The 24,262-nt window shown below is 34.4% G+C and overlaps 1 protein-coding gene across 1 annotated transcript in view; it reads right to left on the bottom strand.

The window, feature by feature from the left end:
• Positions 1 to 24,262, bottom strand: part of FBXL7 (F-box and leucine rich repeat protein 7) — a 443,070-nt gene that overhangs the window by 238,825 nt on the left and 179,983 nt on the right. Inside the window, exon 2 of the mRNA XM_053714602.1 lies at positions 11,720 to 11,809. Coding sequence (XP_053570577.1) covers positions 11,720 to 11,809 — 90 coding nt within the window. The remainder of the gene's footprint in view (positions 1 to 11,719; positions 11,810 to 24,262) is intronic.

The raw sequence follows: 24,262 nt of genomic DNA, 5'->3' as shown, positions 1-24,262 counted from the left end.
TTATCAGTTTAATTTTTAAACTAGATAAAGGAAATAAAAAAAAATGAATGTAAAGCAAAAAAAAAAAGGATTAACTGAGACAGAACTAGAAATTTACCAAGCTGCAGAAGCAGCTTGTAAACTAGCCTGCAAGCTGCTAGTTAATAAGGTGCGTTTGTAGAGTTGATTGACAAGCAGTGCTCTTATGCCATTGGTTACACAAGAGTAGCGGGCATGGCTGTACAAACATTTGTTTGTGTAATGATCAATAGGGGCAGTGGATGCTGCCTGCTCGCCCCAAACCTAGGGCTGCCTAGATGCAACAAAAAATATGAAATGACCTACATTTTAGTTCTGTATTTTATTTATTTGATTTCTATTATGGAACATTATGGTCCATTGTGCTTAATCCCACAAATAAACTTCTAACATACCCAAGGAACGCTTAGTTCAGCCAGATCACTGTTTATTGTAGCAGAATAATACCAATTTATACAGAGCAATATACAGTCATATTTTTAAAAGATATCTATATAAAATATTAAAGTATGATTTAATCTTAAAGAATATGCATCTAGGCAATTTAAAAAAACGTATTTATATTTAAAGGGACAGTAAAGTCAAAATTAAACTTACATTGATTTGATAAAGCACACAATTTTAAGCAACTTTCCAACTTACTTCAATTATAAATGTTGCTTTGTTCTCTTGTTATCCTTTGTTACAGAGTGATCCTAGGTGAGCTCAGGAGTGTGCACGTGTCTTTAGACTTCTGGCAGCATTGTTTGCAACAATGTTTATAGCAAAGTTATACATTGTTGCAAAAACTGCTGCCATAGACTGCTATAGACACGTGCACACTCCTATAATTGCTATCAGGCTACCTGGTTTACTCTAACAAAAGGATATCAAGAGAACAAAACAAATTTGAAAATGGAAGTAAATTGGAAAGTTGTTTAAAACTACATGCTCTACCGGAATCACTAAAGCTTATTTTTGCTTTTACTGTCCTTTTAACTACTAGATAATTTAAAGTTAACTAATATAAATTTAATTTTAAAAGTTGTGTTGGATGCCTTCATTTTTAAGTTTGTGACAGCTGGGGTCTATCCTTAAAGGACCACTGCATAGTTAACAAATGTCTAATAAAAAGACAATGCAATATTACTTACTTTTCATTTCAAACAAGCAGTAGATTTTTCTGACAATTTTTATTTTTCATTCATTCGTCATCTGTATTATGTGACATCAGTTAGCCAATCACAAACTCATATGTATATGAACTGTGTGCTCACATGCTCAAGAGGAACTGGTGCCTCAGAAAGTGTGCATTTGAAATTCACTTAGAACATTTTTTTTAATAAAATTTGTTTGTAGAAATGTTTCCGAGAAAAGTTCACCAGACCTTGTACCATAAGCTGTGCGCATGTTCATCTATCTTCTCTGTACCCATGGTGATGTTATATCATGTATTTACTTTTATTATTAAATGTACATAATGTTTTTAGTATCTTTTGTTGAAAAGCATGACTGGGTAGGCTCAGAAGCTACAATGCACTACTTGAAACTAGCTGGTGATTGGTGGCTATGAACATATGCCTCTTGTCATTGGCTCACCAGATATGGTCAGCTAGCTACAAATTGTGTATTGCTATTCACTTTAACTATGTGTTTAACAGCTTTGCATGTAATAAATACATAGTTATATGCAAGCAATAGTTCATTAACAAATTAGATTTTTTTTTGTGCTTTTACGTCACTTTAAATTTAAACATCCCTAACTTATTCTCTCTCATGGAAATACATTTTAATGTTTAATTGTGCTCTTTAGTATGTATAACAAATATGTTTAATGTTTAGTATAAAGTCCTATTACAACAACAACAATCATTAAACGCCATTGCATACTCATTAATCAGTGTGTGTAAATGTAAATGTCTCAGTGTTTCTCAAGGAGATCAGATCAGCATTACATATTCACTGAATATAGCAAAAGAATTTCAGTGTCTTTTATTACACAAAAATATACATAAACAAAAGTTAAAATGGTAGGATGTAATCTTCTATTTTAAAACTGATGGTCTGCTTCACAAACAAATGCTTGGCTTTCTAGTCATTGTAATTCTGTTTACTTTCCAGACATGATGAGGTTTAAGGACTGATATAGCTGACGTTCTGGGTGGAACAAACAGATCTTACATGGGATATATAAGAAGAAGAATATTCAGCTACATTTTGTAGGATTTCAGCTATACCTCCAAATGCTTCTGGTTAAAAGCTGTCACTGCGAGAATGAACACTTTTAAAGTGAAAGTGACACACTATAAATACAACACATGAACACGCATATGACATCAGTACTGGACGAATGTGCAGACAACAAGTGTGCATGCTGTGACAACTTTCAACTTTTTATAAAAAAAAAAACATGTTTATTGCAAAAATGCTTTTAATAATGAGGCTGATTCTAATCTTGTCAATTCTTTTTATCAGCTGTTTATAAACTCTCAGTAGGATTACAATCCCCGCAATAACACAAATCTTCTTATTGGGAAAAGTTCTTATTGGATCTGAGAGATAGAAGGAAACTCACTCATATGATGCATGGACAGCAATGGCTTCAGTGATCATAATCCCCTCAACTACAGATTTTGTGCTTTATTTCGGCAGCAAAATGGACACAAGCAATTCAGCACACAAAGGGTGTTTATAATGAGCAAAACTGCCCTTTCTAAATGTTTAACAGAATTCCAAGACAATTAGGAATAATTCTATAACCGTGCTCATGGTCACAGATAGCATTTGAGATGTATTTATCAGAATAAGGTACATTAAACCTAAATTTTTCAGGACCAGGGTAGATAAAATCAATGCTTTAAAAAAAAAAAGTTAAATTTTTTTTTATTTTATTTAAATTAGATTTTCTTTTTATTTAAATTAGATTTTCTTTTTATTTAAATTACATTTTCTTTTTATTTAAATTAAATTTTCTTTTTATTTAAATAGGATATTTTTTAAGGAAATGCTTTTTGAGGACAAATATATCTAAAGATAGTTTTCTATTTAAGATACACTGTAAAACAAAGGTTTCAATCCTGAAATAAGGATTCGTTTTTAATTTTGTAGCATAAGGCTATATATTTAGGGCTATGTTTAATTATTTTTAATAAATTAATTTGATTAATCCATTCACAAGGTCATGCTCTCCCAAAGGTTTCTGTAAGTTTATTTTGGGCATTTTTTTCTGTCTAGAAGATATCACATATTATTGGTTTTGTAGTTCTCAGAACTGTGAATTTGTGTTTGTAGAAAAAACATGCCCCTTCTTCCCATCAGAAATGTTATAAATTAAACATTACAATTTGAGAAATAGATCTTAAAGGGACCCAACATTTTTAACAACTTTCAGATTTACTTATATCATCAAATTTTCTTCATTATCTTGGTATCCTTTGTAGAAGGAGCAACAATGCACTACTGTGAGCTAGCTGAACACATTTAGTGAGCCAATGACAAGAGAAATATATGTTTAGCCACCAATCAACAGCTAGTTCCCAGTAATGAATTGCTGCTAAGTGTGAGGGGGAGGGGACAAGCAGTAAAAATGAAAGAGAAACCTTTAATGTTATTGTTCTAGTACAAAAAAACTGAAATCACGGTCATAGCATCCAAAAATTGTATTTAACAATCTCACTCTAAAAATGTTTCTTTTTATTTCATACACGCATTTTCGTGAATATAAGTTACAGTAATTTCATCTTCTAAAACAACATTTCTATCAGCAATTGTGTTTTCTTTTACACAGGTTTTCACATAAGTCCCAAATATCGTGGCCTGAAAAACTGCAATTTACAGCATCTAGAAACTTCAGTTGCCATCTACTTACCGTAATAGATATCCGGCAACAACAAATATTGTTCTGTACAGTGAGGGTTGGAACACCAAGGCTGTGAGTATTTATCACAAAAAGAGCAGCACCAGAACAAGGGGTCATGATTTAAAATTAAAGGGTAATAAGTTCAGGAGTAACTTATTTACAGAAAGGGTGTTTAATTCATGGAATGAACTTTCTTTAGAGGTGGTAATGACAAACAATGTCTGTAGGGGACAAGAATCACATAAACATAAGGCTATTTATAGGCTGATTAAGCTGACACAGGAAATTTGGGCAGACTTCTTAGGCCTTTGGCTATTATCTATGTTTGGCGATACTTTAAAAAAACTTGTCACTTAGTGGTTTCATGATTTATAGTATAAGAACTTTAAAATCATGTTATAGAAAATGAGATAGGTTATGGCCACTTACTTTTTATGGAAACTGATTTCCAGTAGTGTTCTTGATTTTACAGGAAAAGTTTTTTTAATGAAATAACAAAAAGTACTTTTAAAATATTAAAGTTTTCAAAACATAATTACGTAAAAATGCCCAAATATAAAAAAGGGTATCAAAATAGTTTAACACTTGTCATAAACACTTCTCTAGCCAAAACCCATATACCGGCTCCATTAACTCCATCAAAACATTTCAGATTTCAGTGATCGGCATCCATTATTGGTAGTTCAGTGTGCTGAGAAAATGGAGACTGAAATTTGTGGTAGTTATCAACCTCAACTGTGTTCGACTCGGAAAGATTGTGATAACACAAAAAAATGGCCATTCCCATTTTTCCAATATCAGAAAACCCCCCCGGAAAGAATTTGGGAATTAACCCAAATATTTGCATTACTGTGCATTTCAAATGCCTCTAATTTATCAATTTAAAGCACATTTGTACGCAAACTGATAAAGACAATGAATATAAATAGTTTTTTAAAAGTATTATGCTTATAGATATAAAGCAGTAATGTATTTTACCTTAATCAACCTCTTCAATTGCATATGGGCTAGATTACAAGTGGCTAACTTTAGCGCAAGTCGCGATAAGCAATATAGCAGCCATGGTAGGTTATGCGCATATTCCAAGTTAACTGGTGCGTTCAAGTGCAAACAAAATTTGTACTCAGTGGATTAGCATGCCTGAAGAACTAAAGTATAATGGTTAATAAACAATGTTCACCAAACACAAGATAAATACATTAAAATAAACTATTACACTCATATACAGGTAGCCCTCAGTTTACGCCGGGGTTAGGTTCCAGAAGGAATGGTTGTAAATCGAAACCATTGTAAATTGAAACCCAGTTTATAATGTAAGTCAATGGGAAGTGAGGGAGTTAGGTTCTAGGCCCCTCTCAAAATTGTCATAAGTAACACCTAATACATTATTTTTAAAGCTTTGAAATGAAGACTTTAAATGCTAAACAGATTTATAAACCTAATTAAATAATCACACAACACAGAATATATAATTAAACTAAGTTAAATGAACAAAAACATTTGCTAAACAGCATTATAAACCTAATAAAATAATCACACAACACAGACTTCACTTGCATTTTCTGCAAACAGTTCTTTCTATGCATTCCAATCTGGACTGATTTATATACAGGAAGATCTAGTTCCTTTGAAATCTGCTCTATAGCTCAGGTCTGGTTAAACTGATTAATTTCAGCTTGCTTGGCTTTGCTGCAACACGAGCGGACATCCCCACCTACTGGCTATTTTCATCAATGCACTGCTTCTCAATGCTTTTCAATAGCAGACACATGACTGGAAAAAAAGGTTGTTATTCTGAAACGGTGTAAATTGAACCGAGGGCCACCTGTATACACTTTCTGATTAAAATATTGAATATAAATATTATAAACATTTTTTTAAGGGTTAAAAGCTATGTTACAAGGTATATGACTGGAAAGGGCTATAATGTATATATATATATATATATATATATATATATATATATATATATATATATATATATATATAGGATATATATTCATATACAGGTGGTCCTCGGTTTACAACGGTTCAATTTACACCGTTTCAGAATAACAACCTTTTTCTTCCAGTCATGTGACTGCTATTGAAAAGTATTGAGAAGCAGTGCATTGATTAAAATAGCCAGTAGGTGGAGCTGTCCGCTTGTGTTACAGCAAAGATGTGCAAGCCAAGCAAGCTGAAATTAATCAGTTTAACCAGACCTGAGCTATTGAGCAGCTTGCAAAGGAACAAGATTTTCCTGTCTATAAATCAGTCCAGATTGGAATGCATAGAAAGAACTGTTTGCAGAAAAATGCAAGTAAAGTCTGTGTTGTGTGATTATTTTATTAGGTTTATAATGCTGTTTAGCAAATGTTTTTGTTCATTTAACTTAGTTTAATGATATATTCTGTGTTGTGTGATTATTTTATTCGGTTTATAATGCTATTTAGCAATTAAAGTCTTCATTTCAAAGCTTTAAAAATAATATATTAGGTGTTATGCCAATTTTGAGAGGGGCCTGGAACCTAACTCTCTCACTTCCCATTGACTTACATTATAAACTGGGTTTCAATTTACAACGGTTTTGATTTACAACCATTCCTCCTGGAACCTAACCCCGGCGTAAACTGAGGGCTACTTGTATATATATATGTATATATATATATATATATATATATATATACATATTTATATATATGGGTGTCTAAATATGTGTATATACTTTTTTACGCTAAACTGCTCGCGTTGAAAGATTACTTCTTGCGAGCAAAAAAAATAAAATAGCACCACGTGTAATCTAGCTCTATTTGTTTCCAAATGACTATTTAGCAAACTAGATGGATCTCTACACGTAATAGTCAGTATACTGTAAATATTCTTGACCAGGACAAATGCTCTTTGTCCTGATAATGACATTCCTCAGCCATTCCCATGACCCAGTTTCAACCCCACCCATCCTACCACAGCACTGCCCACAAACGCTTGTGGGCTACTGTCTACTGAAACTGAGGTCTGGTAATATATAGTGATAGATTATTTTCCAGTTGAAAAGCTCATCAATATTTTATCTTAAAATTGTTTTCTATTAAACATCTATCGTAGGTGCATTTTTTATTAGCTGGTCATTAAAGAAAACAGAGACACACATTTGCAAAGTTAAATTTGAATAAATATTTATAGGTTTTGTAAAACTGGAGGCATATGAAAAAGATTGAGATTATAATATATAAAATATGTTGTTTTTTTTAACAGTTTATCAGTCAGTGAGCAACCTTACTTAAAGGGACATTAAACCCCAAAATTTTCTTTCATTATTCAGATAGAGGATTCAATTTTAAACAACTTTCCAATTTACTTTTATCTAATTTGCTTCATTCTTCAGATACCCTTTGTTGAAGAAATAGCAATGCACATGGGTGAGCCAATCACATGAGGCATCTATGTGCAGCCACCAATCAGCAGCTACTGAGTCTATCTAGATATGCTTTTCAGCAAAAAGATATCGATTGAATGAAGCATATTAGGTAATAAAAGTAAATTAGAAAGTTGTTTAAAATTGTATACTCTTTCTAAATCATAAAGAAAAATTATGGGTTTCATGACCCTTTAAAGCCAAGCTGTATTACCTGTTAGCTTCAAATGAACAGTTTTAACATAACCATTTTTCCATGCAAAAAATAAATAAATAAATAACATATTTGAAGGGACATAAAATCCAAAATGCTTCTTTCATGATTCAGATAGAGTATATATTTTCAGACAACTTTCCAATTTACTTATATTACCAATTTTGCTTCATTCAGTTTGTTTCCTTTATTGAAGGAACATCAATGCACTACTGAGAGCTAGCTGAATACATTGGTAAGCCAATGACAAGAGGCATATATGTGCAGCCACCAATCAGCAGCCAGCTTCCACCTACTGAGCCTACCTAGGTATACTTTTGAAAAAAGGATTAAATGAGAACTGAGCAAATTAGCTAGTAGCAGTATATTGGAAAGTTGCTTAAAATTGTGTGCTCTAACCGAATTATGAAGGAAATGTTTTGGGTTTCATGTCCCTTCAAATAGTGCTCTTCTGTATGCATGATAAAACATTTTTTTATTTTATCTGTCCCTTTAAAACAGTGGATGAGAACTTTAATGACTACAGAGAAAACTGGATCATCATCTAGTCCTGACTCCTTATTGGTCTCAATAAGGGAGATAAGGCACATACAGCAGAGTTTTGCTGCTTTAAATGTTTTTACAACCTGTATTTTGTATGTGGGTCTTTAAAGTCAGTATAAATTATCCATCTATAAAATACTTAAATATCCTCTTTACTAAATGTGCCAACATTGTATGTCAGGGATCACCATTAAATGTTTTCATATCTTCAGCAATAAAGTTTAAGGGAGGAGGGAACAGAATGATAAAAAAACCTTAAATAAATAACATTCTTGAATTAATTTAAACAGAGGTGGCTCTGGCCAATATGAATCAGCCAATGAACATAATATGAACTTAGTCCATTTTCTAAAAAAATGTTTATAAAAAAAACCCCAACAAAACAAAAGAAAAAAGTGACGTGATGTCCTAAAAATTCATTTAATTCCTCTTAAACTGAGTGAGAAGGGAACTGAATCTAAAAACAGCCCTTTAAAGAAATCCAGATTTTAGGATAAAATGACAAGCTGATGAGTCTCTGCTGAGACCCACAGGTCAGATTTTTTCTTTTATCAAACAGGGCTGCACCATATTCAGTAAACACAGAAAAGAACAAATGGAAAAAATTAGTGTTCATTCTCACAATGGGTTGAACTTATGAGAAGGAAGGTCAGAAACGTTAGGACGTGCGCACTTAACCTTTGCAATAACTGGTTAATCAAAGGGTGTTTTCCTTAATATAGGCCCCAAAATAAGCAATTTACTTGGTAAATAATGCCTTTGGTCCTTGTTTTTTAAGACTGCAGAGATTTCTTCATCAGCTGTAAATAATCGCTGAATAATTTGTTGGCAACACCAGCAAGGAAATGCTTCTGAGCTTAGCAACTAATGTAGTATGTGATATGATGCAGGAATTCCCAGAGAGGAGGAGAGGAAGTGAGAAAATGACCACTAAGTCAATGGCTTAGGTAGTTCTGGCCTCTGGCAACGTGAAATCTTATGCCCTGTGGCAAGTTTACATTTCAGAACGGAGACTACAATTATAATCGCCTGAATTCGATCCACCAGACATTTCAGCCTGTGATTTCAAGTCTCCGCTGAGAATATACACATGTAACTACTCACTTTCCTAACTGCAAGCATGTACAACTGTGCTTAACCTCTTAGCTTCCAGAGAATAATATTAAACGCGTTGCAGCCCTCTCGCATAGGCAAGGGGTTAATATTACATAGTAGTTAGGGTTGCCACCTCAGCCATGTTTTCCTGGACACTTATGAGTTACACATGCTGCAGGGTGTGCAGGGAGGACCATGTATTGTGTTTCTGGACAGCACTATTCATATTCCTCCCTGCACACCCTGCAGCATGTGTAACTTGTAAGTTCTGTATTTTAAGGGACGGGTGTCAACCCTAATGGTAGCTCACCATAACAGAGCTTAATGCAAAAAGTAGAACTTTTCATATTTACATTTTTATGTAGACCAGAGTAGTTTTCTCTGGAAGCCAATTCCCATTCCCTCTCACAGTAATTTCCCCTCACAGATACTGAGCAACGTCATCTTAACAATGAGAGAAACGCAGATTAAACAGATATCATAAAGCACTCTGGTAAAGGTAAAAACGTACTGCAGAGTATGAGTATAAAGGTCTATGCCTTACCCTTATATTAAAGGGACACTGAACCCAAATTTTTTCTTTTGTGATTCAGATAGAGCATGCAATTTTAAGCAACTTTCTAATTTACTCCTATTATCAATGTTTCTTCATTCACTTGATATCTTTATTTGAAGAAAAAAAAAGGCATCTAAGCTTTTTTCTTGGTTCAGAACTCTGGACAGCAGTTTTTGATTGGTGGATGAATGTATCCACCAATCAGCAAGGACAACCTAGGTTGTTCACCAAAAATGGGTCGGCATTTAAGCTTACATTCTTGCATTTCAAATAAAGATACCAAGAGAATTATGAAAATTTGATAATAGGAGTAAATTAGAAAGTTGCTTAAAATGTCATGCTCTATCTGAATCACGAAAGAAAAAAATTTGGGTTCAGTGTCCCTTTAATTCTTTTTCATATACATTAGTCTCAGCGCTATATAAGCATATTTATATACTCCTTACAGATTACTGATGAAGCACTCAGCAGACTATTTTCAGTGTACCCCAGTCTTCATTTAGTCTGCCACTGCCTTAGTTTTGAGGGGAAAAAACAGAGATAATTTCCAAACTGACAATATACAACATTATTCTTCAGTAGTGACCATTATAGAGCCATGTTGAATATGTTTGAGGCCTGCACTAAAATAAAACACTAATGATGAAGACAAATTTGGCAACAAAGCAAATGGAATGTAATTATGGGTTCTACCTCAGTAAATATGTACAGTTGATTTTAGATGTGCACTAATAAATATCGTTTAAGGTACTTATCTATTTAAATAATGGAGGCGTTATCCCTAAAGTTGTCCATAAATTATAGAAATAGTACAAATAAAACACTTTATACTCTCACTGAGAAAGGGAGAAGTACTTGGAAATCTACTGAGAGTATAAACTAACAGCTGAGAATGCTGGGTAGTGAACACCTCTTTATTGTGAAGTGTGTGTGTATTGTATAATTCCAAGTATTCTTTACATCATAAAAAATATATTACATGCCGATGAATCAGAATCAGCATTATTTTTATTATACATACACACAGTTTAAAGTGCAGAAAGAATATGATGTAGTTTTAATGAAAATACGACTGTATAATCAAATCATTTTTTTTTAATACAGATATAATTATTATTTTTAAAAGTCAGAGTATTTGTATTTATTATAATATATAGCATTGTTACTACTCCGGTATATCTCAGGGACAAATTTGCAAAGCCAACAATAGTAACAAAATAACTTTCTAGTGACATTCATTACACTATACAAGAAACTCTAAAATTCTCCAGTAGGAACAAAATCTATTAAATTCCTAGTTTATACTAATGAACTAAGCAAGTAAATTATTAGTCAACATATGACAAAAACCATAGTGAACAATTGTCTTATTTTAACACAAAAAATAGAAACGTACACACTAGGGCATTTTGACTTTGAGCTTAAAGGGATACTGAACCCAGTTTTTTTTCTTTCTCGATTCAGATAGAAAGTTCCTAAAAATTGCATGCTCTAATTGACTCCTATTATCAATTTTTCTTCATTCTCTTGCTATCTTTATTTGAAAAAGAAGGCATCTAAGCTAAGGAGCCAGCCTATTTCTGGTTTAGACCCTGGACAGCACTTGTTTATTAGTGGGTAAATGTATCCACCAATCAGCAAGAACAACCCAGGTTGTTCAGCAAAAATGGGCCGGCATCTAAACTTACATTCTTGCTTTTCAAATAAAGATACCAAGAGAATGAAGAAAATTTGATAATAGGAGTAAAGTTGCTTACAATTGCATGCTCTATCTGAATCATGAAAGAAAAAATTTGGGTTTAGTGTCCCTTTAAAAATTTCATATCAGAAAATAAATACACCATGAATACATTTTATAGATTTTATAACCGCAGAACAAATAAAAAAAAGTTTTCCTACCATTGCATCACTATTATTAGAACTGAGTCAAAATAAACTATTTAGAAAATGGTTTAGTTATTCATCTTTATGCATTTAAAACTATTGTTCTGCCAAGCTAGACAGACACAACTCCCAGGGCTGGCAAGCACTGATAATTATGAGGAGCAGATGTTGTACCTTCGCTAGTAGCCACATTCCTTAAGGCTTTCGTCGGCGTGTGATCTGTACTTGAACTCACGTCGGATGAGATGCTTGAGCTGCCTTTGCCTGAAATAAAAAAAAAAATATATATATATATATATATATAAATGAAACCTATAAGATATGAGTAATCAAAGCAGGGGTTGACTATTTAAAGGAATACTAAACCCCAATATTTTTTTTTCATTATTCAGATAGAGCATGCAATTTTAAGCAACTTTCTAATTTACTCTTATTGTCAATTTTTCTTTGTTCTCTTGGTAACTCTAACGAGCCGGCCCATCGTTGGTTTAGCACCTGGGTAGCGCTTGCTGATTGGTGGCTACATTTAGGTCTCCAATCAGCAAGCGTTACCCAGGTGATAAACCAAAAATGGGCCAGCTCGTAAGTAAGCAGGAATGTAAGCTTACGAGCTGGCCTATTTTTGGTTCATCACCTGGGTAACGCTTGCTGATTGGAAACCTACATGTAGCCACCAATCAGCAAGTGCTACCCAGGTGCTGAACCAAAGATGGGCCGTCTCGTGAGCTTACATTCCTGCTTTTTCAAATAAAGATACAAAGAGAACGGAGAAAAATTGACAATAGGAGAAAATTAGAAAATTGCTTAAAATTGCACGCTCTATCTGAATCATGAAAGAAAAAAAATTGGGTTAAGTATCCCTTTAAGTTAAAATGTAGTAGCCAGTAAGATTAAGGAACCAGTAGACAATTTTAGTTCAAATTTAGGAGGCAGTATGATTACTGAGGAGCCAGCAGAGGTAAACAAGAGTGTGTATAAGTAGAAAAACATGAATAATCCAAAAAGTTAGGAGTAAATACATTTCTAGATGTGGCTCCCTGCCTTCTGTGATTAATCAAACCTTGTATTAATAAGTGCATCAATTAGTGTCTCTCCTCATGTACACCTATGAACCTTACAATTGTAGTAATTTTGTTGAAAACACTTATGCAGGCATATAACTTACTTACATTTCAGGAATAATTAGTCTACTACATCAAATAAGATTTGTCTTTTTTTTGTTATTGCTATAAACAAGAGACAGCAGGCAGTGAATTTTTATGCAGCTCTTTGGTTAAACTGTATCTGTTTGTGAGTCAGATGATAATAGAACTTAGCATATGTTCCCCAAAACATTAAGGCCTAGATTACGATTGTAACGCAAAATTGCAAATTTTTGAGCACGATATTTATGCCCCACTCAGTAATACCGGCGCATGCAAATGTGCGCTGGTAGTACAAGTAAAGTGCAATGCGAATGCTATCTCGCATTCACATTGCATGGAAGATTTGCACTCACAAGAGCACTCTTCCATATGCTCCAATGGGAGCCTCTTTCTGCTGCCGATAGATACAGCACAGTACCTAGAGCAGCGAAGGGGGTTAGTCTTGCACCCTATTTAAAATCTATTTAAAATATATATGTATTTAATCATATACGTACATATATATTTACAGTTTAAAACACAGCACCCCTAGACCGTTATGTAAGGGCACTTTTCAGTGCCGTTTTTTTTTTAAACACCCCACATCCCCTCACTTTAACCCCTTAAAACTGCTTTGTACAGTTATTTAAAAAAAATGTTCATAATTTTTATTTTCAAAAATAAACAGCACACTTTATTTTGGGTGAAATTGGGGGACATATATTTCATAAACCTCTGACCTCTGGTTAATGAATTCTAGCGCAAAGTGCTACCGCGAGCTTGCAGTAACATTAACCACCCACTTGTAATGGCTGGTTATTTAATGTGTGCCCGTAAACGGGCAAATTTGCCCCTTTACGGGCGCATCTTAAATTAGCGCTTCACTTGTAATCTAGTCCTAACTGCTTTATAAGTGTTGGAAAACTGCATTTGTAAATAAGCATTTAGTTCGAATGCATTTTACAGCGTGCTTGAATCGTGTATGTGCTGAAGATAGAAATCAGATGACAGTTTAAATCTTAACCATTTTAATCTGCCAAGAAATGTATTTTGAGATGCCAGTCACCCTTTATCATCACTTTATATGAGACATAAAACATGGAAAGCGAAAAAACCTGCAAATATTGGCTGCATAGAGAAGTGGTTTTCAGCTTTTAAGTTCATCTGACACCCCTGATTTATGTTTTATATGCCAGAGATACATAACACGAGCAACAAGGCATCGTCTTAACCCCTATCTCTCTGAGATTCCCTCAGTCGAGTGCTCTGGAGCCTAGACAGCCTGGATGGTAATCACTGTCACAGGAAAAAACTCTATGATGTTTCCCATTAACTTAAGTACATTTAATAATTCTACTTGAATTTGAACCATATTAGACCATATTTAGTTTCATACGTTCTACAACTGCTCGTATAGGGAGTAAATGTGTATTTAAAGAGACATTCTAGTGTAAAAATACAACTATTTAGTTAGAGAATTTCATTTTTATATGAATCCTTATTTGCTCTGCTCCTGCAACACTGAAGTGCCTCTTCAGACATGGTAATTGGAGCATACGTATATATTCTGCTGATTTGACTCATTGGCGATATCTTTATTTGGAGCAAGAAAGAGATGATCATGCCTAGTGTGTGACCTTTACTGCTAGGGAGATAAAAGTGCAAAAAAAGAAAATGCTCTATTGCCTTAAAATGTTTTATTATTGCACTTGCATATAACTATGGGGTCAATCACAATCTATAGGCTGATGTGCTTTGGGGTTTTTTTAAGTCTGAAAAGGGCACAATTGACACAATCACAATAGTAAATTTTCAACCATTTCATGCAGCCGCAATCGTGTTTTCAGTTCCCGGAGAAAAGCCCTATTTTTAGCATGGAGCCAAAAGTCCTTAGCGATTATAAACCATTTTTACAGATACTTTTCAACAGGTTTTCAAGACCATTTTACACTTATCAAATTTACAAGTATTCCATGACAATTTGCAATCATTCTATTATGTTGCACATGTGTGAGACAATGGCCACATGAGACATTTTAGAGGTGTATTAACATTCATGGAATTGATTCATTAAAGCTCCATTCATTGTTATTGTATAGTCCGTCTGCAGTGGCCAGAGCACACATTTACATATATAGGTACTGAGTACGTAATATTCTGTATAGCTAAAGGGATCTTCAGGAAAAATTAGATCAAGACCAGGGATGGGCGAATGTGCTGATAGTGTCATTCTTTTGGTAGAAAAAATAGTCCTGTGGACATTCGTTTTGGACAATTGAATGTTGATAAGACTGAAAATCCATTAACATTTGGTAATCAAAAGTTACTTTGATTTTCGAATGTTCATAATGAAATCGAATATCCACATTCAAAATTTTGAATGTAACATTCGATTTAACAAATACTATTCAGAAGTTCAATAGTTCATGTGGTAGGGAATCTAGTAAATTTATACATAATAGATACAAATATATCAATTTGAATGTTTCTATTTTGAATATTGCATAATTCGAATATTACAATACGAGCAGAATTTAGCTTGTGTGCAAACTGCCGCAAAAACCTGATAACGCTTATTCGCAAACAATAGTGTTCCACTCGTAATCTAGCCCTAACTAAGCTGAATCAGTGTAAACAACCTTAAAGGGACATGAAACCTAAACATTTTCTTTTATGATTCAGATACAGCATACAATTTTAAACAACCTGATATCCATTATTGAAGGAGCAGCAGTTCACTACTGAGAGCTAGCTACACACATCTTTAAGTCAATGACAACATATATGAGCAGCCACCAATCAGCAGCTAGCTCCTAGTTCCTGAGCCTTTACCTAGGTATTCTTTTCAAAAAAGGATACCAAGAGAACAAATAAAATTAGATAGTAGAAGCAAATCGGAAAGTTGTTTAAAACTGCATGGTCTATCTGAATCATGAAACAAAAATTTGGGGTTTCATGTCTCTTTAAGGGAAGAGAAGAGGGCAGGCTACCCCGTTCTCTTTCCTTAACTGCACATGTGCAAACAGAGTTCATGATATATCTGTGTATAAGTTTGTGATTGGTAAGCAAAGGTTATTTTGTTCTGAGGGACGGAGAAATTAGTGGAAAAAAACCCCAATACAATAATATGCTCATTTGACCAAATAAAGCTGTACTTTTCATTGCAAAATTCTTCTCAGATATGAAGGCACATTGTTATGCAGCTTTCAATTTGTGTTTAATGTCCCTTTAATTATAGAGGGAAAAAAAGAAGAGGATTTTGGTGCACTCACTCTTACAAACCCAAATGAAATACAGGTAGCCCTCAGTTTACGCCGGGGTTAGGCTCCAGAAGGAATGGTTGTAAATCAAAACCGTTGTAAATTGAAACCCAGTTTATAATGTAAGTGAATGGGAAGTGAGGGAGCTAGGTTCCAGGCCCCTCTCAAAATTGTCATAAATAACACCTAATACATTATTTTTAAAGCTTTGAAAGGAAGACTTTAAATGCTAAACAGCATTATAAACCTAATAAAATAATCACACAACACAGACTTTACTTGCATTTTTCTGAAAACAGTTCTTTCTATGCATTCCAATCTGGACTGATTTATAGACAGGAAGATCTTGTTCCTTTGAAATCTCCTCAATAGCTCAGGTCTGGTTAAACTGATTAATTTCAGCTTGCTTGGCTTGCATATCTTTGCTTCAACACAAGCGGACAGCTCCACCTACTGGCTATTTTAATCAATGCACTACTTCTCAATGCTTTTTGATAGCAGTCACATGACTGAAAAAAAGGTTGTTATTCTGAAACCGTGCAAATTGAGCCGTTATAAAAAAAACTATTAAAAACAGTGGCACTTTCATTCATGAAAATTGACATTTCAGCCGTTTTTTAAAAAATATACCTTTACTTCTTGAAGCAGCTCCAGTGCTTCACCAGCCCGTCGCAAGCCTCTTCATACGTCAGCAATGACTATTCCGGCATCCTCCAATCACGACTTCCCCCTCCCCGGGGTAATCATTGCCTGAGGCAACGCCGTGATTAGAAGAAGCCGGTTTCGTCATTGATGGGTAAGTAAACCAGGAAGAAGCAGGTGGGGCATAGTTTCAGAATGGCGATCCGGCTTTTCAGAAGAACAAGTTAAGTATTTTTGAAATACGGTGCAATGTCAATTTTCATGAATGAAAGTGCCCCTGTTTTTAATAGTTTTTTTTAAAAACGGGCACTTTCACAAGAAGATTGACCTTCACTTCAACTAATTCTCTTAAAAAAAAGTTCTATAATTTATGAGAAATTTAATAGCAATTACTATTAGTCTAATTAGCCAAAGTCCTATACACCCAGCGACTGTATTAAGAAAATGAAAAATGACAGAGTAAATGAAAATAATTTAAAATCACAGGAATTTTCGACCAGCAAATGGGCCTTTGCCAATGCTTATTCCTCAACAAATTTCCAGCTATTGGTGAGGAATTGTCATTAAAGTGATGGTAAACTCCATATGTAGCGATAATATCAATTAACAGAATAGATTACCTTACTGACACACACCAAATTACACCTAATGCAATATATTAAAAAAGCTTTGAATACTTGTATTTATCCGTTCATCTTCTGAGATACATCTCTAGCCCCCTGTGACGTAATAACCAATGTTTATTAAGTTGGACCAATAAGCAAGCCTGTCGCCAGACAGGCTATCTTCTATGCTACCGGCTATGCGCCTGCACAATGTCATTTTACTTTCAAGACGCGCATCCAATCAGGAGCCTTTAGAATTCTCTGACGAATTTGCACGTGCATGTTTTGGGTACGCATGCGCTTCCACACGATTTGAGATTAAAAAATAACACCCCATCACTATCAATTTTCGGTTCTGGTAAATAAATATGAAAATTGTATAAAAATAAAATATTTTAAGACTTACTGATATTTTCAATATTACAAACCGCATGCGTGGAAAATAGCAGGGTCGGGAGCGTGCAAATTCTCTGACGTGCAGAGAGGGGGGAAACAAGGTACGCATCTAGTGTCTTCAGTGAAGAAAATATAAGGGGCGGAGCGATGCAGCGTTATAACGGTTTGTAAATAAGTTGAAAATATAATAAAATTACATATAAAAAGTTAAAAAAATTAAGGCGGTTTAATAAATATGCTATTACAGAATCCGAATCTGTTGTGTACCAACAGAGAAGTTTACCATCACTTTAAGCATTATCTTACTGTGGTGGTTGGGTTTAATGAGTTTGGTCCAGTGCAGTCATGTTAACAGTGATTGCTATTAAATTTAGTCTCAGGCATTCATTATTTTTTTTTTTTTACAGAATTTAATAATATAAGTTATATTTTAATTTATGTTATTAAGAATTTGTAAGAATGTGTTCCGCAAAATCCTGTTTTCCTCTTTTTTCCTATATTTAAAGATACAATCTTCCATACACAATGGGATGGGAGGTCAAGACTTATGAATATTTTTCATAGTCTACCAGTACCTGTAATAAATACTTATTTCATTTGTTTTTAATATTAGCCAAGCTAGATGAAAGTATTGTTCTGTGGAATTTCAAATTCCGTTTGAATATGCTAAATTGGTTCCTAAATTAATGCTAGAAGAAAAGCAAAGGTAACTCAAAGCAGACTTGAACATGGAAAGGTTGTGGCACTTTTTTTGACATGTGTTCTGTTTCTCTAAAGCCCTGACTAGCACTGCAAGGTGCTGGCATTGTATAAAATGTGAACTGACAGCAACAGAAATAAACTAGGCACAGTTGTGTCATCTCAGAAGAGACATTTGGGGTTATATATCAAAGACTACCAAGTAGAACATACCAGACATAAACCGCCATGTTACTAGGCAGAATCAGTGAACAGCTCTGATAAAAAAATAACCAAAGTATTAATAATCCTTAATTTCCACATCAGAGAAAAAGAAAAAGCTAATATCTAGTTGCTTAAATACAAATAGTTTATCTTTCTCTTTGGCATAATACGTTCCATAAAATCAATATATATGTTATTATGTGATATTATAGAGTTAACCAATGACACATTGAAAATGCATGATTTAGAAATAACATAGAAGATGAATACCATCTTATAGAGTTAAAGTACATACTAAATTATTTTCTAAGAAGTTACTACGACATAACTCTTTAAACTTATTTTGGAGACAATACCAATCATTTCAAAAAGATTATCAAATGATTTACCTACAAAAAAAACCCATATACTTTAAAGGGACACTGAACCCAAATTTTTTCTTTTGTGATTCAGGTAGAGCACGCAATTTTAAGCAACTTTCTAATTTACTCCTATTATCAAATTTTTTTCATTCTCTTGGTATGTTTATTTGAAAAACAAGAATGTAAGCTTAGATGCCGGCCCATTTTTGGTGAACAACTGTGGTTGTCCTTGCTGATTGGACAGCACCAATAAACAAGTGCTGTCCATGGTCTGAAATAAAAATTTGCTGGCTCCTTAGCTTAAAAGCCTTCTTTTTCAAATAAAGAAAGCAAGATAATGAAGAAAAAATTATAATAGAAGCAAATGAGAAAGTTGCTTAAAATTGCATGCTCTATCTGAATCATGGAAGAAATTTTTGGGTTCAGTATCCCTTTAATGGTTAATTTTGTAGAAAAAAATCATTAGATTTTTATAAAGGATTGTGATTGACCCCTTAAAGAGATAGAAAGGTCAAAAATGCAATATGCATGTGCATATGCCGCAGAAAAAAACATAACTTTTACTAGAAACATTTTTGCTGATGGAAGTACATTGCAAAGATGCTTCTATTTCAAATTGAATTGCACCTATTCACGTGTAATTTTTGTGTTGGCACAGGAGGCGCAGGTCCTGGAGTTATTGATTAGTAATCAAAAGTGCTAAAAAAAACTCAAAATGTCCTACCGAAATGGAGTTACCTTTTGTTAGGCACTCAAAATAGAAATTCATGTCTGTGCAAGCCAATGTGCAAAAAATGCAGAATACTCACAGTGAGTAGTTTCCAGAATCAGGCAATTTATTCAGACCGAATGATCTTTTACAAAAATGATAAATCTGTTTATTGTTGTTTTGTTGCTCAATGTGTTTCAACAAACACAGTCATCCTTCTGAAGAGCTTTCTTTAAAAACAATCAGTGTTTCTATCCCTTTAATGGGGCCGAATTATCAAGCCCCAAACGGAGCTTGATGCCCCGTGTTTCTGGCAAGCCTTCAGGCTCGCCAGAAACACAAGTTATGAAGCAGCGGTCAAAAGACCGCTGCTCCATAACCTGTCCGCCTGCTCTGAGTTTGGCAGACAGACATCGCCGGAAATCAACCCGATCGGGTTGATTGACACCCCCTGCTAGCGGCCGATTGGCCGTGAATCTTCAGGGGGCGGTATTCACTAGAACTGCTGGTGCAATGATAAATGCCGAGAGCGTATGCTGTCGGCATTGATCGATGTGCAGCAGACATAATCCGCAATATCGGATCATGTCTGCTCACATCATGATAAATAGGCCCCAATGTCTAAAACAATATATATATATATATATATATATATATATATATATATATATATATATATATATATATATATAAGATCCAAGTACTGCAAAATGTGTTTTGCTTCCAGATAAAATTGATAGGAGGGCTGCATTGTGGTCTCAGGGTTTTAGGGTGGACAAGACTGTCCTAAACAAATGATGCAAGGGCCAGTACATATATTTTTTCTCCAACCACTATAGCTTATTTTTATTATCATTATCAGTGATACAAGAGTGATAACTGCAGGGGTACAAGAAGGAAGAATAAACAGAGCAGGAATAGTTGACCATAAAATAGTGGGGAGATTATGGAGAGGAAAAAAACAGGGTACAGTGCCCTGCTAATTACAACTTTGTTTTAGCAACTAAGTGTTAAAATGTAGAAATCTGTAGCACTAGATATACTATTAAAGGGACATTAAACACTTTGAGATGGTAATATAAAATGATAAATTGTATATAATAAAACAACTCTTCAATATACTTTTATTATTTACTTTGTCCTCTTTGCCTGTAATTCCATTCTGAAATTGTGAGCTTTTCAGTTCCTGTTAGAAATGGAAGTGCAGAACACTGTTAAATCCAGCACAACCATTGGCTGCACACTCTAGTGACCTATGTATAACTGACCCTAATTGGCCACAGCAGAGAAGGTAACACAAGTTACAACATGGCAGCTCCCAGTGTTTTATAGACACTAAAACTTTACACTTATTTTGTCACTTTTTAAACAACTAATGGAACTTTAAAAAATACATCTACATGTTACTCATGGACTAATCTTTTCTTTGAATGCATCATTCTATCTAGCATGTATTTAGTGTTTAATGTCCCTTTAATATAATTATTTTTTTTGGACCAAAGAAAGTAATCCATGCTTAAAAGGACAGTAAAGTAAAAATTTAACTTTAATGGTTCAGACAGGGCATGCCATTTTTTAAAAAACACTTTCCATTTCACTTCTGTTATCTAAGATTTGTTGTTTTCTTGGTATCCTTTGCTAAAAAGCATAAGCAGGTTGCTCAGGAGCAGTAATGCACTACTGGGAGCTAGCAGCTGATTGGTAGTTGGCTGCACATATATGCCTTTTATCACTGGTTCATCAGATACAGTGGATATAAAAAGTCTACACACCCCTGTTAAAATGTCAGGTTTCTGTGATGTAAAAAAATGAGACAAAGATAAATAATTTTAGAACCACCTTAAATGTGACCTATAAACTGTACAACTCAATTAAAAAACAAACTGGAATTTTTTAGGTGGAGAGAAGCAAACAAAATAAAATAATGTGGTTGCATAAGTGTGCACACTTATAACTGGGGATGTAGCTGTGTTCAGTTTTAAGCAATCACATTCAAAATCATGTTAAATAGGAGTCAGCACACACCTGCCATCATTTAAAGTGCCTCTGATTAACCCCAAATAAAGTTCAGCTGTTTTATAGTCTTTCCTGTCATTTTCTTAGTCGTATCCTACAGTGAAAGCCATGGTCCTCAGAGAGCTTCCAAAGCATCAGAGGAATCTTATTGTTAAAAGGTATTAGTCAGGAGAAGGGTACAAAAGAACTTCCAAGGCATTAGATATACCATGGAACACAGTAAAGTCAGTCATCATCAAGTGGAGAACATATGGCACAACAGTTACATCACCAAGAACTGCAGGCCCCTCCAAAATTTATGAAAAGACAGAGAAGAAAATTGGTCTGGGAGGCCTACAGCAACATTAAAGGAGCTGCAAGAATATCTGGCAAGTACTGGCTCTGTGGTACATGTGACACCAATCTCCCGTATTCTTCATATGTCTGGGCTATGGGGTAGAGTGGCAAGACGGAAGCCTTTTCTTACAAAGAAAAACATCCAAGCCCAGCAAATTTTGCAAAAACACATCTGTAGTCTCCCAAAAGCATGTGGGAAAAGATGTTATGGTCTGATGAAACCAAGGTTGAACTTTTTGGCCATAATTCCAAAAGATATGTTTGGCGCAAAAACAACACTGCACATCACCAAAAGAACACCATACCCACAGTGAAGCATGGTGGTGGCAGTATCATGCTTTGGGGCTGTTTTTCTTCAGCTTGAACTGGGGCCATAGTCAAGCTAGAGGGAATTATGAACAGTTCCAAATACCAGTCAATATTGTCACAAAATCTTCAGGATTCTGCTAGAAAGCTGAACATGAAGAGGAACTTCATCTTTCAGCATGATAACGACCCAAAGCATACATCCAAATCAACAAAGGAATGGCTTCACCAAAAGTATTGGAATGACCCAGCCAGAGCCCAGACTTGAATCCGATCGAAAATCTGTGAGGTGATCTTAAGGGGCTGTGCACAGGAGATGCCCTCGCAATCTGATAGATTTGGAGTATTTTTGCAAAGAAGAGTGGGCAAATCTTGCCAAGTCAAGATGTGCCATGCTGATGGAATCATACCCAAAAAGACTGAGTGCTGTAATAAAATCAAAAGGTGCTTCAACAAAGTATTAGTTTAGTGCACACTTATGCAACCATATTATTTTATTTTTTTATTTTTACTTCCCTCCACCTAAAAGATTTCAGTTTGTTTTTCAATTGAGTTGTACACATTTAAGGTGGAAAAAGTTCTGAAATTATTTATCTTTGTCTCATTTTTTACATCACAGAAACCTGACATTTTAACAGGGGTGTGCAGACTTTTTATATCCACTGTATGTTCTGCTAGTTCCCAGTCTTTTTCAACAAAGCATACCAAGATAATGAAGCAGATTTAATAGTAGAAGTAAACAGGACAGTTGTTTAAAATTGTGTGCTCTATCTGAATCATGAAAGAATAATTTTGGCCTTCATGACCCTTAAAACTAACATTTGTATTGTACCACATAAGAAATGCCTTTAATAATTATAGGTAGGACAGGACTATAATGGTTTGATGTCTCTCCTTCCTGAATAAATAAACATACATATGAAAGATACATAAAGAACTAGTCATCAGCATTTCCAGTACTATGTACTACATTAAAAAAAAAAATCCAGATGTAATTGGCTATTTCTGAAGTCCGATAGACCCACAAGTTGCTAATCTTGTATTCCATCTCAAATTCTTTCTTATACGTTTCAAAAATTTATTCTGCTTTCAGTGCTTGTGGTTGAAATCATAGTCATACAATTTAGAATTTTGTTGGACAAGTCACTTTTAGATTTATCAAAGCACAAATAATAATAAACATATTTTTCATCTACTGAAAATGAGAACAATTCATTTGCATGGAAAACAAATAGCAGCGTGGCGAATCCAAAGGCAGAAACAAGGAATATTATTACATTTGAAAGAAGAAAATCATTAGATTTATATTCTCCATAAAAATATAAAGGGCCAGATTACAAGTGGAGCAGTATTTAACGCTCTTGCTCGTGCGCTAACTCAAAGTAAGGTTTTTGCATGCATCGGGTAGCGCTCATATGAAAAGAAAAATGGTATTAATCCGATGCGTGCAAAAAGCCAAACTTTGAATATCGTGATGACATTAACCTATTCCTAAATAAAAGTCAATGGAGCAAAAAAGTGGAAAAAAACCTAATACCCTACTCACTCGCAAACCCGATCGCATATTCCCAAGTGTGCTAATCTGACATGAAACTATGGATATTTCACATTAAAATGTTCTTCACATAGCAGGATATGTTCTATTTATTCATAAATACATATTTATTCATATATTTCATGTTCATATAAAGTTCATCCCTACTACCGGGCACTTGAGTGTTAATACACGCTCCGGTTTTTTGGTGAACCATAAATACCGTCCTTGATTCTCTTAATTATTATTATTACTAATCCAGTACAGGATTTCCAGAATATCAGAGTCAATGTGTGGCAATATATGTGGCAATGTAAGCCGCTCCAATCATATATATATGCAGCGTTACTAAAATCACAATGGGTACAAGACTTACTGCTGCACGGCTTACCTTCACTTCCTTCACACACTTTACGAGTATTACCGAACAGGATCCCTTCCGCAGTGTGTCTTACCGTGATGCAAACAGCCAGTGCAGCTCTTCACTTGCTCAATTGGTGAAACTTGAATTGGTTATCGCAAAC

Source organism: Bombina bombina, chromosome 5, assembly GCF_027579735.1.
Source record: "Bombina bombina isolate aBomBom1 chromosome 5, aBomBom1.pri, whole genome shotgun sequence".
Taxonomy (NCBI): domain Eukaryota; kingdom Metazoa; phylum Chordata; class Amphibia; order Anura; family Bombinatoridae; genus Bombina; species Bombina bombina.
Note: the sequence above shows the minus strand (reverse complement) of the source record. Positions and strands in the feature narration are given on the sequence as shown.